This window comes from Paramisgurnus dabryanus, chromosome 16, assembly GCF_030506205.2.
Source record: "Paramisgurnus dabryanus chromosome 16, PD_genome_1.1, whole genome shotgun sequence".
Lineage (NCBI taxonomy): Eukaryota > Metazoa > Chordata > Actinopteri > Cypriniformes > Cobitidae > Paramisgurnus > Paramisgurnus dabryanus.
In genome coordinates this window covers 32,167,473-32,185,076 of record NC_133352.1, presented here as the reverse complement: position 1 = coordinate 32,185,076, position 17,604 = coordinate 32,167,473, and the positions used below count along the sequence as shown (strand labels likewise).

General features: G+C 37.9%; 1 protein-coding gene across 1 annotated transcript; it reads left to right on the top strand.

Moving 5' to 3' along the window:
• The first annotated feature begins 3,194 nt into the window (after nt 1-3,194).
• Nucleotides 3,195-17,094, top strand: kcnk4a (potassium channel, subfamily K, member 4a). The gene is made up of 8 exons (XM_065275235.2): nt 3,195-3,381; nt 4,116-4,254; nt 5,263-5,501; nt 7,639-7,753; nt 7,831-7,991; nt 8,187-8,373; nt 11,791-11,927; nt 12,095-17,094. Exons 3-8 carry the CDS (start codon nt 5,313-5,315, stop codon nt 12,947-12,949), a joined length of 1,644 nt encoding a protein of 547 aa, XP_065131307.1. The 5' UTR covers nt 3,195-3,381; nt 4,116-4,254; nt 5,263-5,312; the 3' UTR covers nt 12,950-17,094.
• Nucleotides 17,095-17,604: the final 510 nt, after the last annotated feature.

The window sequence follows — 17,604 nt, the reverse complement described above, 5'->3', positions numbered from 1 at the left end:
TTACAAAAATTAACAATTTTTTATTAATACAATATTAAGCAGGGAACCTCCAAACCGTTCTGCCATGATTATAGCACAGTTAGCACAAAAAATATGAAAGAAATAAGCTTTTATAAGCTCTGAGGTTATTGTTAACTATTAGAGTGTTTAGAGGAAATTGTGTTTTAGGTTTATTGCCATATAGCTTATGAATGGATATCTTCTAGGAAGGAATTTAATAGGGCGGTTTCCTGGACAGGGATTAGACTAGTCCTCAGAGATGTATAGTAACGAAGTAGAACTACTTCACTACTGTACTTAAGTACTAAAAGACAGTATCTGTACTCTACTGAAGTATTATTTTTTTCTCCTACTTCCACTTTTACTTCAGTACATTTTTTCTTTGAGTTTAATACTTTTACTCCAATACATTTTTTATGTGCTGCATAGTTACTCGTTACTCTCAAATGTTACGAATCATGGTCACATGGTGGTCTGAACCAATTGGAGATAGTGAAGTGCGACCCCTCCCTCCCTCTCACTCACAAATATGAGCCGGGGTTGTGGACAAATGCGCGAGTGCGCGAGAAAGACAGAGAGAGAGAGAATGCGCAAGAAAGGGCGAGTGTGCGCGAAAGAAGGAAACCTAAATTCAATGAAACACCTTGTACCTTTACCTATTACCATTTTATCGACAAATATTTCATTAATTCTGAATTCTCTATCGCCATATCAGTTAAATTAATCTGAATTATCTGAACATTCATGTCCTTGTACTCCTGCTACAGCCAAAGGAATTGTGAGTGTCCTTTAGCTTAAACATTTGAAATAATATAAACAATATCATATTCAAACTTTTGACTGTTTTCTTTAATAACTACATTACACAATACTTGTACTTTTACTTTCAGTACTTGAGTAGTATATTTTAAAATAAACTACTTGCAATACTTAAGTACAAAGCATGTTTAATACTTTAGTACTTCCACTTAAGTGCTGTGCTTAAAGAGCACTTCAACTTCTACTCAAGTCACTTTTTTGATAGAGCATTTGTACTTTTACTCAAGTCTGGGTCACTAGTACTTTATACATCTCTGCTAGTCCTAGACTAAAATAAATGTAAGAGCTGTTCAAATTGAAAACAACTTCTACTGGCATATCTTAAAATACATCAGTGCTCTTTGATTTGCCTCAAAATGCACAATGTTTTTAGTAATGCATGTTTGTTAAAACTAGTTATAAACCACCCTTTTTTTTTGCTTAAATAATCTTTTAATGATGGCATGTTGGTCCAAACAGTGCCGTTTATTGATCTTTTTATATTCTGTAGTAACGTTTTAACTTTTTGGCACTAATAGCTTGAATTGAAAAAAAAACGTTGGTTCAACATTAAATTAATAAGTTATTCGGTTAAAAAAAATATATTAAAAAATAGTAGTTAACACAACAATTTTTAAAGTTTTTTTTCATATTTTTATTTGAATTAACAAAAATTTTTGCTGAACCATCAAATAATTTTTTTAAGTGTTGGTTTTTTGTATTTATACATTGTAATAATTGCATAATTTTTATTAAACAACATATATTTTTATGTTACTTTAACTTAACAAATTAAGTAAAACAATTTCAACTTGTTTTTATGTGTTTTGTCAGTGGTTCTCAAACTGGGGGCCACGAAATGTCATTTTATTAACTCTTTCACGTCAGCGGTTTTTTAAAAAGTTGCCAGCCAGCGCCAGCATTTTTCATGATTTTCACCAAAGTTTAATGCCTTCCAGAAAATGGTGTTCTTTAAATATATAAACATACAATATACCAAATGAAAGAACAGACCCTCTGCTTTTAAACAAAAACAAAAAACCGTTTCATCCTACCTTCAGTGGTTCTTTTGTAATCAGCTTTTGAATATGGATAGGTTTCTGCAAAAACACCACATTTTGAGCAAAAAGCAGAGATAATTCCATTTTTGTGACGGACTTTTCATAGAGATCCCGTTCAGAGCGATCTTTAAAATAGACACGGACATGCAGCCGCTTGGCATAGGGCAATGCTTCCGGGTTTAAAAAGTTGCGGAATCCACCTGGTGGATAATAGCGGTATTGCGGAAAGACGGAAAATCTCGTCATTGGCAGGGAAGCGTTTTCTCTTGATTGACGAGATATCTCGTCAATGGCAGCGAAAGAGTTAAATACATAAATTTATCATTCTGTGTAATTTAACCTAAAACAAATAAGGCTACTAACCTATAGCGCTGGGTATCGATTCAGATGTTCCAGAGCGATTCAATTTCGATTCACACGCTATCGATTCGGTTTCCGGTTCTTGGGTTGGTTTTTATACTCGATTCAACTCAATGAATATAGATTTAATACAAATACAGTACTATATTAATTAAAAAAACAGTGAACACAATTTTACAAGTGGGTAATTAATAAAAATAAATTAAAAGCCACAACACTATCGTTGTCGTCTTGCTTGCTAAATCTAAAATGCTTCCATACATCTTACTTTTTATGTGAAGGTGGCATCAACGTCAATGAAGCACCTAAAACTGCCATTTTAAGCACTGAATGAAAGAATGACAGGCTCCTTGGTAACATCGCGCAAGGCAAAAAAGAGGTTGACATCTAGTGAAGAAGACTACTAATTTGATTAACGTTAATCTTACGTTCAATGTTTGCAGAAAAAAATGCTCTTTGAGAATCGATTCTGAATCGACCACATAAAAAAACGATTAATCGAAAAATTTATTTTTTTGCCCAGCCCTACTAACCAACAGCACTACTTTAATATGTTTTGTTTAAGTAAAATGTTGTGTTTTAGAACAAATTTGTTATGAATTCTCTTGGCGTGAAGATATGCACTGTACACCGTACACATAACTGTGTTATGTCAACTTACCACAGGTCAAAAAGTAAAATAACAGTTGAATTTCCTTGTAAAACCAAGTTTAAAAAAGGGTGCTTATAAAGTAAAAAATTAAAAACCACGTCCAATATCATAAAATAAGGCTAAATCAATATGATCTGGTGTTTTTCCGGGGTGAGGAACACTTCACATTTCCACTTCATGACACGGTCTCAGTGGTTTCCATGCAGACGGATGAGAGACAGAGACTGAAGAATTAGAGCAGGCTGCTTAAACATGTCAAGGTAGAGATGAATAAACTGTCAGGTTACATTGTGTATCATTTGTGTCTTTGCCAAGAGTCCTCTCTCCTCCCCTTCTCTCCGTCTCTTCCCTACTCTTACTCCGCTCGCATGTTGGCAGGTTCCTGTAAGTCTTTGGTAATGGGGAAAGACCTGATGAGATTGTGTATCTTTACCCTGATCTGCTGGAGGAAGGGAACTCCTCATATCACAACACACCAGACTGAACTTAACATCTTGATTTCAAGCTAAGGTAAGATCGAATCATTCCCTAACTTGACTTGTCTTGAAAGCTCGCATTGTGTCTTGTAAAGTATTTCATACTAATTACTAAGTAGTTTGTAAATAAATAAGTGGTCACTTTTTGTTTTACAGTTGAAATCAGTTGTAAATAAGCAAAATTTAAAAAAAAATTAAAGCATTTAAGATTTGCTGCATAGTGCGGGTTATTTTCAACCCAGCGTTGAGTCTACAAGGGACAAACCCTGCTGCTGGGATTTTAAATTATCCAAGAAAATGTATATTTGACCCAACAACCCTTCTTAGGTTAAATTATAACCCAACTCTTGAGTGAAAAACAAGACGGTAGTCCTTGTAGTCTTGTAAGATCCAAAAAAAACATGTTTTTAGACCGAAACGTTTTCTTTCAACATGTGCATGTTTAGTTCAATATCACAGAATGCTATAAATGAAAACGTTTAGAAGTATATATGGTGACAACGCAATATATACAGTAATATATTTTAACATAAGTACTTAGAAGCCAGTCCTAGAAATCCCTGGTGAACATCAAGATCTTGTCAGAGGAACAATCTGTTTACATGGAGCTCTGCCAGAGGTTCTGTTTTAATGCCGTCATATGTTGACTTCTTTACCTCTGAGCCTTCATGTGTCTGGACTGGGTCAAATGTTCTGAAGCTCAACACTGACCTGTGTTCATTTGCCGGTTTACTTTTAGATCACTAGAGTAACAGTTATGTTTCATAGGTGTCCGAACAAACCAATGAAAAAGGCAGGGCAGGGAAAAGATCAAAAGGAAAGAGGAGAGAGAGATAGATGCCGGCATTAAACATCTAAAATGGAGGAGAATGAGAAAACTGTTGATTGGGAAGCTTGATGTTGTAAGGTAAACACTTTATCTCTTTTACATTACATATACAGTGGGCTGTTAATATTTGTGACACTACACTACAAACCATATAAGCATACAATTAAAAAAATAATGGGTTTACTAGAAATATATAAAGCCAAATTCTGACTTCAAAATTCATAAAAGTTGTGTACTGTGTAGATTAACTTCACGTGTAAACTGTCATAAACTTTGTTAAACACAGAGCTTTAAAATGAATGGGTTTTTTAGTGAGGGAACCAGTCCAGCTAACTTGGTTTAGCCTACAAAATATGTGTTCAATAAAACTACTTTTCATATGTAATTTAAATACAGTTTTAACGATTTATAAGTTGCAGAATTAAAATTAAAATGTATTACCCGAACTGATTAACGTTTGATATGTTTTCAAGCGAAAAGTGTAGCAAAATCATAATTAAAATGTAATTTTCCCTAAATGCATGTACATTTACGGGTAGGACATTTGGGATTGCACTTTATTTACATACCGTGCGATGGATGTAGCAAAATTTAATAAGGATTAAAAAATTCCGGCAAATATTCTTTCATATTATTCAGGCAGTAGCGTTGAAAGTTAAAAGAGACGATGGCGGCGCGGCTTTCCCGCGAGTGGGCGTGGTTTCAGAGCCGCCGGCGAACACGCCCCCCAGCGTTTGATAGCAGAGAATCCTATCTGTTTTATATACTTATTTCATTTACTCGGCGGTTTTTTCATCATTCAAATTTGGCTGGGTGGTTAATAACAAATTTTTCTTTGGTGTGACAAACTGAGAATACATTAAAAAAGCGGATATTTAAGATATCAAAGTTATATTTTCACAGATTGTTTTTTGACATCATGCAGGATGATTTTATGTAAATCACAAATCCGTTTCTTTCACAGACTGGGTCAAAGTTGTTTTTCTTCAGTGTTTTATGATGTATAAAATAAATTGAATTGCTATTCTTGGGGCTTTTTCTCTGTTTAACCTAAAAGCCACATGTTAACAAATTTCTCCTCTGCAGCGTTAGTTTTCATCCACAGCACAGGGGAGACGTTTGACGTCATCAGAGCCATGCGCAACTCAACGCTGTTGACCATCCTGACGGCTGTGTTGCTGTATTTGGTGCTGGGAGCTCTGGTTTTCGGATGGCTGGAGTCCTCGAGAGAGGAATGGGCCCAGCGGGAGTTACTGAACTCTAGAATGGCTTTTCTACAGAACCACAGCTGTGTCAGTACTGATAGTCTGACTGAGTTTACTAAGGTCATTATAAATGCACACAAACACAGTAATACATCATCACTGAAAAGATCAGCTAAAAACAGCCTAAGCTGGTTGGTTTTTGCTGGTCTCCCAGCATAGTTTTAGGCTGGTTTTAGAGTGGTTTTGGATCCACCAGCTTGACAAGGCTGGAAGCTTGGCTAAGCTGGTTGGCTGGTCTTAGCTGGTTTAAGATGGAAGTAGCTGATTTAAGATGGTCCATCCAGCCTGTCAAAGCTGGTCTTCCGGCTTAGTCAAGCTGGTTGGTCAGCTGATTTTAGCTGGTGGACACAAAATACCCATCAAATGAAGAAGGGACGGCTCTTCAAAGAGCATTTAAGGGGCTTTTCACATATCGTGTCTTTTAAGCGCTCAAGTTTGTTATTTCAAATATAGGTGCGTGGTATGCACGCTCATAATGGAAATGACGCGGATGGTTGGGTGATTCTCACGAAATCCAGATTTAGAAGGTGTCCAGCATCAGAATTTTTAAAAAGCCCTTGAAGCACATATAAGATTTCTTTTTGTGAACTTACTATAACCATTATTTTTAGATGATTGCAAAATATTTCCTATAGAATTATTTATATTTTTTAGATTATTATTATCAAAAATTATCATTACCGCAACATGATATTACATTAAATATATGCATTTACAAACTCATGTTTCAGTAATTAGAACTAAAAAGTTGTCTAGGTACTATGACAAACAAAATTGTTACTTTTATCTGGAGAGAAAAAATCAAAACTGCTTACCTGGTAGCCATCTTGAGTGTCACAGTCAATTATGTCCCTTCCAACTTTTTTGTTGTTGAAAATGTTAGTTCCTTGAGGGCTTAAACAATGATTGAAAATTGTTGCGGATGATGAGAAAAATAGTTTTGACACATTTATATTCCTTATTATTGTCTCTACATTTTCCAATGATCACCAAATACCACATGTTTATTTACTGTTAATGTTTATAGTATAACATGCACTGAAGCTTTTTATTTTTTAGATTTTTTAATTATAAATATTTCCATGTCAAATAAACCAAATCCAGTCATGGACACGTTGCGTTAATGAAAATGTTCTCCTTAAATGTGTTAAAAACAACAAAATGGTTTGTATGATGTCATTTGAAATAATTTGCAAAATAATAGATGAAGAGATGTTTGTAACTGTATGCTACTTATTTTGATAGCATTTACTTTTATTATCAAAATGTTTCATGACACCTAGCAAGTCTAATTTTGCGAGAATCACCGGTTGCAAACGGGGTGCGACATGCTCGTTTTTTCCAGGCGCATCCACACCGCATTGAGTTAAAAACATCTCAACTTTTCAGAATGCCGCAAGCGCACCGCAGTTCATGTGACAAAAAAACCTACACACCTGGCATTTTCCACGCTTTTTCGGTGCGACGTGTGAACGGCCCCTAATACTTATTTTATTTCAAAGGTGCGCTGTGTAGATTTTACCGCCATCTGGCAGTGAGGTTGTGAATTGCAACCAACAGATCAGTCCACCGCTCACCCCTCCCTTCCGAAGCACTTAGAGAAGCTACGGTAGCCGTCACAGGACAAACATGTCATGCCAACATAGTGACCGTTTAGGGTTACTGTAGAAACATGGCGGCGCAAAATGGTGACATCCATGTAAGGGGACCCGCAGTGTTTGTAGAAAAAACTGATTATTGTACATAACGGTTTATTATGTAAGGTCTTTATACACCACTGAAAACATAGTTATGTATATTATATTGCATTTCTGTCAATAGATCCTCCCTAAAATGTACACATGACACCTTTAAGTACTATATGCGCATTTATGAGGAAGAAACGGCGTTATGGCTGCTGTGACATTTCTCCGGTATGACCCGACACTTCTAAACGTTGCACTCAACTATGAAACATAATAAAAATGCTTTAAAAAATTAAATGGAGGCATTGTGTATTTAAACCACCAAATATTTACATCTGAAAGATCAGGACGGTTAAAAACCTTAATTTTTTATGATAAGGATGCCTTATGCATGGATATGCCCATATATCTGTTCTTAAACCTCCTTGCAGACCTTATTAACAGACCATCAATTGAAAACCGCTAGTTGATATATATATGTCTAGGTATAAATGATACGCCTCTCTCTTTAGAAAGTGGTTGATGCCATTGAAGCGGGCGTGGATGCCAGAATCACGTCAAACTTTAGCAGCAGATGGGTTTTTTCGAATGCGTTCTTCTTCTGTGGTACCATCATCACAACTATTGGTGAGACTGAAACACCATTCACTTAAGAATATCAGAATGAATCAAATCTTCATGATCTCCTGTCCTTTGGTCTCTAGGCTTTGGAAACATCTCTCCTAAGACTGAAGGTGGTCAGCTGTTTTGTATATTTTATGCTCTGGTGGGGATCCCCATGTTTGGCATTCTGTTAGCAGGGGTTGGAGACCACATGGGTACCCTGCTGCGAAAGGCTGTGGCAAAGATAGAGACTTTGTTTTTGGTGAGTGACTTCAACAATTAGATTATAAGTGATTTTTGGATGAAGAGAGGAACTAGTTATTGATGGCGCTTCATATTAATTTAATTTATGAATATAAACAGACAAACAATCCGAAATGAAATCGTGTGTTAGCAGCGCAAAAAGTTACTAATAAACTGTATAATAAAATGTATTTACGTTTGGTTTCTGCCATAGCGCAAGGGTGTGAAGCCCACCAGTGTCCGCATAATCTCTGCCGTCTTCTCCATCCTGATGGGCTGTTTGATCTTTATCGCCGTGCCGACAATGGTGTTTCAGGAAGTGGAGAGCTGGAGTCTGTTGGAAGCTGGGTACTTTGTGGTGATCACGCTGACAACAGTGGGCTTCGGGGACTATGTGGCAGGTGCACATATTAAGTCTGCCCCATACATATGTCTAATAATCATGATATGTGATTTAGTTTAAATGTCATGTTGCAGTCTGTTAACTTCATTAAGGAACTCAATAGCGTATTACGCATTGACTGCAGGAAGTTTTGTGGTTATTGCATCCCAGACAGCCATAGATTTGCAGTCACTTTTATTAACTTATTTATGCAATTCGTCAAAAGACCCTGGCACTAATTATTGTTGAATATCCTGAAACCAGAGCTTGTATGTATGCACAGTAACATTTTTCTAATCTCTCACAAAGTCAATTCACACATTTAACCATGGTGACCTGGTTAGCAGCACAAAGTTTGTGGGTTCGATCCCAATCTGATTAGGGATGCACCGATATATCCGCCTATAATCAGTATTGGCAGATAAATGAGCCAATGATCAGGGCAGATTATATCTTGACAATCAAAAGGGCCGGAAAATACATCAGAACTTATGCTGTGTGCTTATTTAGGGTGCATCCAAATTCTGGGGCTGCGGCTTTTTTAGTTCGCAGACTTTGAAGGCAAGGCTCGATATTTGAAGGCAGCAGCCTCTAAATGCCACAAAGCGAACTGAAATGAGACGGTCTAGCCTACGGGGGGAGTTGCATCATTTTAATGATATTAATTGGATAGGCAAGGCTTGGCGCATCCCAATTCAGGGGCTGAAGGCAAATTACATCACCGGGCCGCGATTCGGAGGCTCCTTCACATAAAAGCCTCCAAATGTGGCTCTTTTTCCCCCTGAAACCAAGGATCCATAGATCTATCCTTCAAAACCTTGGCTTTCCCAAAATTCAATGCGTGCCTGTGACGTCTGACTCGTGGGTATTTTGAAATAAACATTCAAAACTAAAATAAAAGTGTATATTTTGCAAATTAAAGGTCCTTGTCACAGTTTTATTATTAAAAATGGTGTTTTACTGATGTGTATTAATATTATTGCTGCAATATTGTGCATGTTGCATTTTGCTTTTGTATATTTTAAGGGACATTCTACTTTTTTTTTGAAAATATGCACATTTTCCAGCTCCCCTAGAGTTAAACATTTGATTCTTACCATTTTGGAATCCATTCAGCTGATAATGGGTCTGGCGCTAGCACTTTTAGCATAGCTTAGCACAATCCATTGAATCTGATTAGACCAATTAGCATCACGCTAAAAATAACCAAAGAGTTTTGATATTTTTCCTATTTAAAACTTGACTCTTCTGTAGTTACATCGTGTACTAAGACCGACGGAAAATTAAAAGTTGTGATGTTCTAGTCAGATATGGCACTGCCCAAATAGTCCCCTTGGTTACTTCCAAAAGCAGGGGACTATTTTCAGGCCAGCAAAGTCCATCAACAAAAATTATTAAGCCAGTTTGAGAATATAGTTAGTATTTTTTAGCGCTATGCTAATGGTCTAATCAGATTCAATGGATTGTGCTAAGCTATGCTAAAAGTGCTAGCGCCAGACCCGGAGATCAGCTGAATAAATACTAAAACGGTAAGAATCAAATGTTTAACTCTAGGGGAGCTGGAAAATGAGCATATTTACAAAAAAAGTGAAATGTCTCTTTAAGGTTGTTGAATTATACATACTGTTGAATAGTTTAATCTGCATCAATGTGTTATATTTTCTAAAATAAAACAAAAAATCTGCCTCCATATGTATTTTTAAAAGTCTAATAGGTCTCAGCTGTTGTGTCCCGCTGACAAGTGTAGTGGGAGGGATAAGCAAGTAACGCAACTCCTCCCGTAGGCTAGACCGTCTCATTTCAGTTTGCTTCATTGCCTTCAAAGTCTGTGGCCTTAACAGGATCCAGACCCTGAATTGCTATGCACCCTCTGTGAGGGATACATCTATGGATCCTTGGTTTTAGGGGGAAAAGGCCATTTGGAGGCTTGTATGTGAAGGAGCCTTCGAAATGGGACAGCCTTCGTCACGGCCCGGTGATGTCATTTGAATTCAAATACAGCCTTGGAAGGCTGTAGTCCCTGAATTGGGATGCACCCTTTGAATTGGGTCAGAATAGGCCTTATTCAGCCTGCCGCCATGTTGATTCCAAAACAAGGCTGTGAGAGATGGACGTCCAGGGCTACGTTTACAAAAAGCATTGTTAGCTGGTCATTCAGCCATCAAAACATAAAAAAGACATTATTTTACAAATTTCCACATGACAGATAACTTCATGTCTAGTGTGATTGCTCCTTAAAGCGTCTGCCAAATGCATACAAAATGTACTTATGAAAGGATCGCTCCCACTTTAGCACGACAGGGTTACGGAAAACAATTTCAACTTGTCTTTGAGTTTGTTAAAACTGAGTAAAAATATATTACACTGTACTACACATGTCTACAGGGTAGACTCAGGTCCAAAGAAATGTACCCAACCTGAAATGACCTAAATCACTTTTCACCCAAACCCGAAATAAAGAAATTATTATTTTTTTTAAGAACTTTTCGACACGGGACAAACTGGAGAAAATTAGACCCAATTCCGAACCAGTAGGTTTTTTAAACCTGACTGGACCCAAATGAAAACCGCACCAATGTGTGTGCAGTCTGCAGCCCCGCATGCACCAGTCAGAGAAAAAAAACCTTGGTGGCCTCGCAACCAAATTGGCCCACTGGTCCATTTATTCAAGGTACTGCTAGAATGTGCATTCAAAATTGATTGACAGGTCTGTCTCAACGTAAATCAACCTTCCAGCCACCCGATGCCGCAAGCGCTCTTGGCAAACAGAGGAGGGGTGGGAAAAGGACTTGATGCACACACACGAGATCAGGTCTTTCGTTCGACAAAACAGATTCATTTTAAATTACCGGAGGCTGCTAATATTATACCCCACCCCTGTCCGAGGCACACGTGAAACTTTAAGACCTGTATCTCAAGTAGACTCATGAAGATCTCTACTATGGGATGAAATGGTTCAAGAGATTATACCATGTACCATGCATGTGCAAAGTTATATCCAATCTGCACAAGAACACTAGAAAGGGACAAAATTCCACACACACATTATTTTAGTAATGCTTGACCCAAAATCTACTCAAAACTTTTTATAAAGATACAAGCTTTTAAATCTTCAGGGATGTCGTGCCCCATAGACTAATTCTATTGTAGGTGCATTACCGTTATTTTTTTATAGACCGAGGGACAAACTGAAATTATTTTCTGTGGTAATCGTCATGCCACATAAGCTGTTCCTAGAACTGCTAGAAGATGTATTTATCCCAGAATAAGTTCCTGGGAGAGCTCAATGGTGAAAGCTCATTGCTCCAGGTCTTTGGATGACTCAAACCAGCAATTCTCCAATTATTGCGTCACTAAGCTTTGAACCACTGAGCCACACCACTCCTGTGAAGTATTATGGATGTGAAATATTATTATTATCTTTCGTCTACCCCAGAGAACAGGGGAGATGGCGCACCCCTGTATAAGCCGTTGGTGTGGTTGTGGATAGTATTTGGTATGGCCTATTTTGCATCCATCCTCACTATGATTGGAAACTGGCTGCGAGTGTTGTCCAAGAAAACTCGTGCAGAGGTGAGAGACAAATTTGACCTAATTTTTAAGAATCTTATTGCAGTTTATTAACAGATTATCATGGCTTAATTTCACGTTCCCCTAAAGTAGGAGCCTGTTTTTATCATAGAGAAAAAAAGACTTCTAATGTTAATATAAAAATGTTTTCTTGGATATTTCTTGCTCAGATGGAAGAGCTGAGAGCTCATGCCACAGACTGGTCTCAGAACATCCAGAACATGTCCATGGACTTCCGTATTCCCGTCCCACTCGATCTCAACGACCCCTTTCAGCGCAGACGCAGAAGAAAGCGGCATCGTCGTCATCGGCACCCGAGGGTGAGCGTGACAGGATCGGCGCATAGGATCTCAGACGCGATTCGAGAAAACGGCCATTTGCTGGTTGTTTGGCCTGAATCGAGGTATATTTCAGCATCTGATATCAGGTCCGACGCAATGTACCATTCCAGGTCGTGGTCTAGATTAGATGGAAGGTACGAGATAAGACCAGGATTGAGGTTGGCGGAGGGAGCCGGGTCCAGATCCGGGTCCAGATCTATCTCGCGGTTAGAACTGAAAACACAGTCAAGACGCGGATCCAGAGCCCACTCCGGGTATCCTTCCGTATCCGAATCGGCATCAGGATCGGTCTCTGGATCCGTGACACCGTCAGAATCCTGGTCGGAATCCGAGTCAAATTCCCCAAACTCAAAGGAGCCAGAATGCGGAGACGAGGGCTCTCGGAAGTCACTGGGAAGTGAGAATGACGTTCCTGTTCTCGTGGTGAGCGCCTGTTCACCTCCCGAACCTACTCTGTTGGATTTCTTTGGCGAGAACCTGGCATACATTGACGAGTCGTCAGATACTCTTAGTGACCGCGTCAAACCGACTGGGTCGAAACATCCTCGCAAACCTAAGAGGAGAAGCATGAGGAGACAAATTCCCCACTCGCATCCCGCTGGTTTACGGAAAAATATCAGTAATGAACCACAACCCTCTTCACAATCGCCGACGCCTCCGCCTCAAACCCCACCCGAGAAATGAGAAAAATCCCTCAGCCAAGCTTTCTTTTTTTGTAATTATGAGAAGCCAACTAGCAAAATCATTCTCATCTTTAATCGACTACAGTCAATTATCCAAGTTGGCATCTCATAATTAATGTTCAGGGCTCCAGATTGCCACCAAAATTTGAGAGTGTGCCACTGAATTTTACATCCAGTCGCACATGTGCAACCAGTAAATTTGACCTTTTTTTCTGATGTGACAGTGAATTTGAAACAGCATATTGTACTTACTGCATCTATCATCAAAGTATGTATTGGTAATACAGTAGAAATGTGATTATTTGGTTAGCATGTTGATTTACGGTGTGTGCCCCTAAATTTTTTGGTTGCGCCCCTAAAATTTTCAGTTGGGGGCCACTGTGCTCCTAGTGAAAAAAGTTAGTCTGGAGCCCTGATGTTTGAGGCTATTTACAAAAGTTCATCATAGTTTGAAGAGGCCAAACAAAGACTAAAAAAACAAACCATTTGAAAACTGTAATTGTGTACCGTCATAGTGCATTAGACAAGACAAACATACAGAGAGCTGAAGAGCTTGCCAGAGTGGACTGCAAATCACATCTTCAGCTGATTCACTTCAGTTTTTTTAGTATTGTGCCTTTGACTCTCAAAGTGTTTTTTAAAGTGATGTCTTGCTATTTATATTTCCTTTTATATGTGTATTACTTATATATGATGCATTATTATATGCTTATACCATGGGCCTGTTGAATGTTCCATGGGTGTTGATTATTTTTCTGTAAACCGCACACCTAAGCAGTGGCAGCTCGTGACTGTTCATCTTAGGGGCGCTAATTCAAAATATGTGTTCTGCGCTTGAGAGATCCTGTGTGTATCACGTGTTTTGTCAAAATAAGTGCCTGCTGCACACGCGTCAAAACGATATGATATGATAAAAGAGTTATGATAAAAGAGACACTCATGTTAAGACACTCCCTTAACAGTAAACTCTGATAACGCATGAAATTATGCGAGTATCTGGCAAACGCGAGCGTCTCTTTAATCATAAACCCTTTAGACGCGTCTGCAGCAGGCACTTATTTTGACAAAACACGTGATGCACACAGGATCACTCGAGGCGCAGAACACATATTTTGAAAAAAGGAACCGCACACATGACAGGCTACATACATGTTGTGACGAACTTCACATCAAGCGCCCTCGAAAAAAGAAGTCACCGGCCGCCACTGCACCTAACCTGTCAAATGTCTTAAAAATGGGCACCAGAGCAATTTTTGTATTAATCGTGGTATAAGCGTAATAATTGACTCTGGTCCTTTGAATTATTTGAAAATAATACACACCCGCGGTGTAACGGCATGACGCGATTACCACCTTGGGTGTGCGTTTTTTTCTTATAATTCAACGACCCGTCGTCAATTATTCCTTACATACGTTATATAGTATGCATTATTATTAATATGCATTATTCCCACAATTTAAAGGGTTAGCTCATCTTACAATTAAAGTTGTCGTTGTTTACTCAGACGTATGTTATAGGGTGTCACGATTCTCCAAATCCTCGATTCGATTACATTTTTGGTTTTAAGTTCACAATTCAATTAGATTCTCTTTATTTTTATGTTTTTTTTTAAAGTACAAAAAAATGCTATGCCGTTTTTAGACTAGACTTTTATGAAATATAATATCTGACCTTGATCTGGAGATGCCCTGCCATGTTAGTCGTGCTGCCAGTGGAAAAATATGGTACACGCACATACCTGATAAAACCAAACTTAATATGTCAGATGAACATCTGTCAGTACTTTGCACCTTAAAAACGCGCTTTTATTACCGTCAGACGAGATTGTGAGACTATACCCCAATAAGTCATGTTTAAATGCTGTTTTCATAACTCTTAAACAGTTAAGTGTTGTGAAACTTAAACAGATCTCAGTTCAGAGAAAGACCGGTCCTGGCACAGACGTCGTTCTGCTGACGCGTGGGAGGCGCTTGCTATTTTTGTTTAGCATGTATAGAGCAGCTTGCGTGGTGTCTCCCGCATCTGCCGTGCTATCTTTTGACTGGCTGTAGCTAGCTAGGTTAGAGGAGGTTGAATCGGCGCAATCAACACGTTTTTTTTCCCCCCCGCTTGGTAAGCCGACCGGACGTGACATGGGGGCGTGGAAGCATCGATGATTCCATTTTTTTATTCCAGGTTTTTCCAAAATAAAAGTTCCAGGTTGTGACTTAATTTCGATTGATTTGGATTTGAAATCGTGACACCCTTAGTATGTTATTCCATGCCTGTATGATTTTCATTAAACACAAAATTAAATAATCATAAATCATTTTCAATACAAAGTACAGTATTATTTTTACTCCATTTTTTATCAGTATAAATAATCTTTCAATTGATGTATTTTTTTTAGGATAGGACAAGAATATTTTTAAATCTGCAATCTGAGGGTGCAAAAAATCTAAATATTGAAAAAAATCGCCTCTAAAGTTTTTCAAATGAAGTCTTTAGCAACACACATTACTAATGATAAATACATTTTGGTAGGACATTCACAAAATATCTTAATTGAACATGCTTTTTACATATCCTAATGATTTTTGGCTCACACAATGTATTTTTTGGCTATTGCTACAAATATACCTGTGTGACCTATGACCTGGTTCTGTGGTCACATACAGCTACGGAAAAAATTAAGAGACCTAGATTTACTATTTATTAAGTAAAATTATATTTTTTGTTTCATTCTGTCAACTACCGACAACATCTCTGCCAAATTCTTAATAAAAATTATGTTTTTATTTGCATTTATTTACTAAAAAATTAAAACGAGAAACATGGTCAAAATAACAAAAAAGATGCAGTGTTTTCTGATCTTCAATAAAGCATAGAAAATAATTAAGTTCAAATTGATTTCTCAACAACAAAATACAAATGTATTTTTAGTCACATTTTTCATGGGTCTTGACATGCTCTCTGTCTATTACATTCGCTGTTGGGTGTCTTTATGTCGTTTATGAGGTTTGATTTGTTGAAATTCGATAAACACTGGACTGAAATGGTCACAATACATCTAGAAAGATGATTAAAATAAAAAGTGGAGTGGTCTTTTTAAATCTTTCCCCGCCATTCAATTAAGAGAAAACGCTTCCGTGCCAATGACGAGAATTTCCGGCTTTCTGCAATACCGCTATTATTCACCAGGTGGCGCACTTCCGCAACTCATACAAGCCGGAAGTAACGCCTCACGTGAAAGACAAAGAACTCCGTGCATGTTTTAATGATCGATCTGCATCAAAAGTCCTTCGCAAAAATTGAATTATCTCAACTTTTTGCTCAAAATTTTGTGTTTTTGAAGAAACCTACCCATATTTGAGAGGTGATACAAAGAGAATTAATGAAGGTAGGATGAAACGGTTTTTTTGTTTGTTTGTTTTGTTTGAAAGCAGAGCGTTCTTTCATTTGATATAGCCTACTGTATGTTTAATTATTTAAAGAAGAACATTTTCTGGAAAGCATTAAACTTTTGTGAAAATCATGAAAAATGCTGGCGGGGAAAGAGTTGTTTTTTTCCGTGGCTGTATATTCAAAAAACAAAAACCTGGTCATGCTAATTTTGTGTGATGCTGAATAAGATTGGTTGTGGGTCAAAATGTCATCATATTCGTGTCATACGAAAGAAAGTCTTGTTTGGAACAACACTAGTGCCAGAATTTTTATTATTTTACATTTTTTATGACAATGTTCTCAAACTGGGGTGCGTGAGAGGAGCCCCAGTTTTATGACATTTAAAAAAATATTAATGCATCATAAATTCTGTGTAATAAATAATGCTATTAATCATCAGCACTAAATTGTATAATTTATATGTTTGGTTCAATTCATATTATAAGATTGAGATTGTTTTATGTCATGAATTTTCTTTGGGGGGATGCCACAAGGGTGTCAGTTTGAGAACCACTGATCTAAGCAAACATTTTATTAAATACAGACACGTCTGTAGCCTATAACTGAATTTCATGTCATGTATGTGCCAGATTTTACTATAATGAATACAAAATGGTTTTAAATGTGCACTGTCCTCAGACTTATGACGGGCGCCCTCTTGTGGTCATCTGATGAAACGAGGGCCAAACTTACCTTCACTGTTGACTGCTTCTCTTATTTCATTTTTCTCAAGCTTTCTTTGTTTATATCTTACGTAATAGACTCAAAATCATTCTGAAGTTTGTACACGTGGTATATTTTTACTGCGGCTTGTGGCTTAACGCACATGGCACGTACACAGCGGCCCCATTCTCGACACACTTTCCCATGGCAGATATCCATATGTTCACATTTTACAACTTACCGATATAGAACACAAACACAAACAGCGTGTTTACAGAGAGGTGGAAGTTGTTTCCACTGTAAACTTGGAGCCAAATGAGATTTGAAATGCTGTCAGTGTGGGAAGCTTTGAAAAACGAAAGAGAGTGAGATGAACGTTATATCCAAGCGTGAGACAGCTCCAGGAATGGCTTTTGTAAGGCCCTGGCTGTGGGGATAAATGCTGGTTGCAGAGCAAAGGGGGTATTTAGAGGGAAGACGACAAACACATGGTGGTGGCTTACAGAGGAGCGTTTCCGCAGCGTTACCAAAGCACCCTTAAATTCTACCTCTGCTTCAGAGCCCCACCT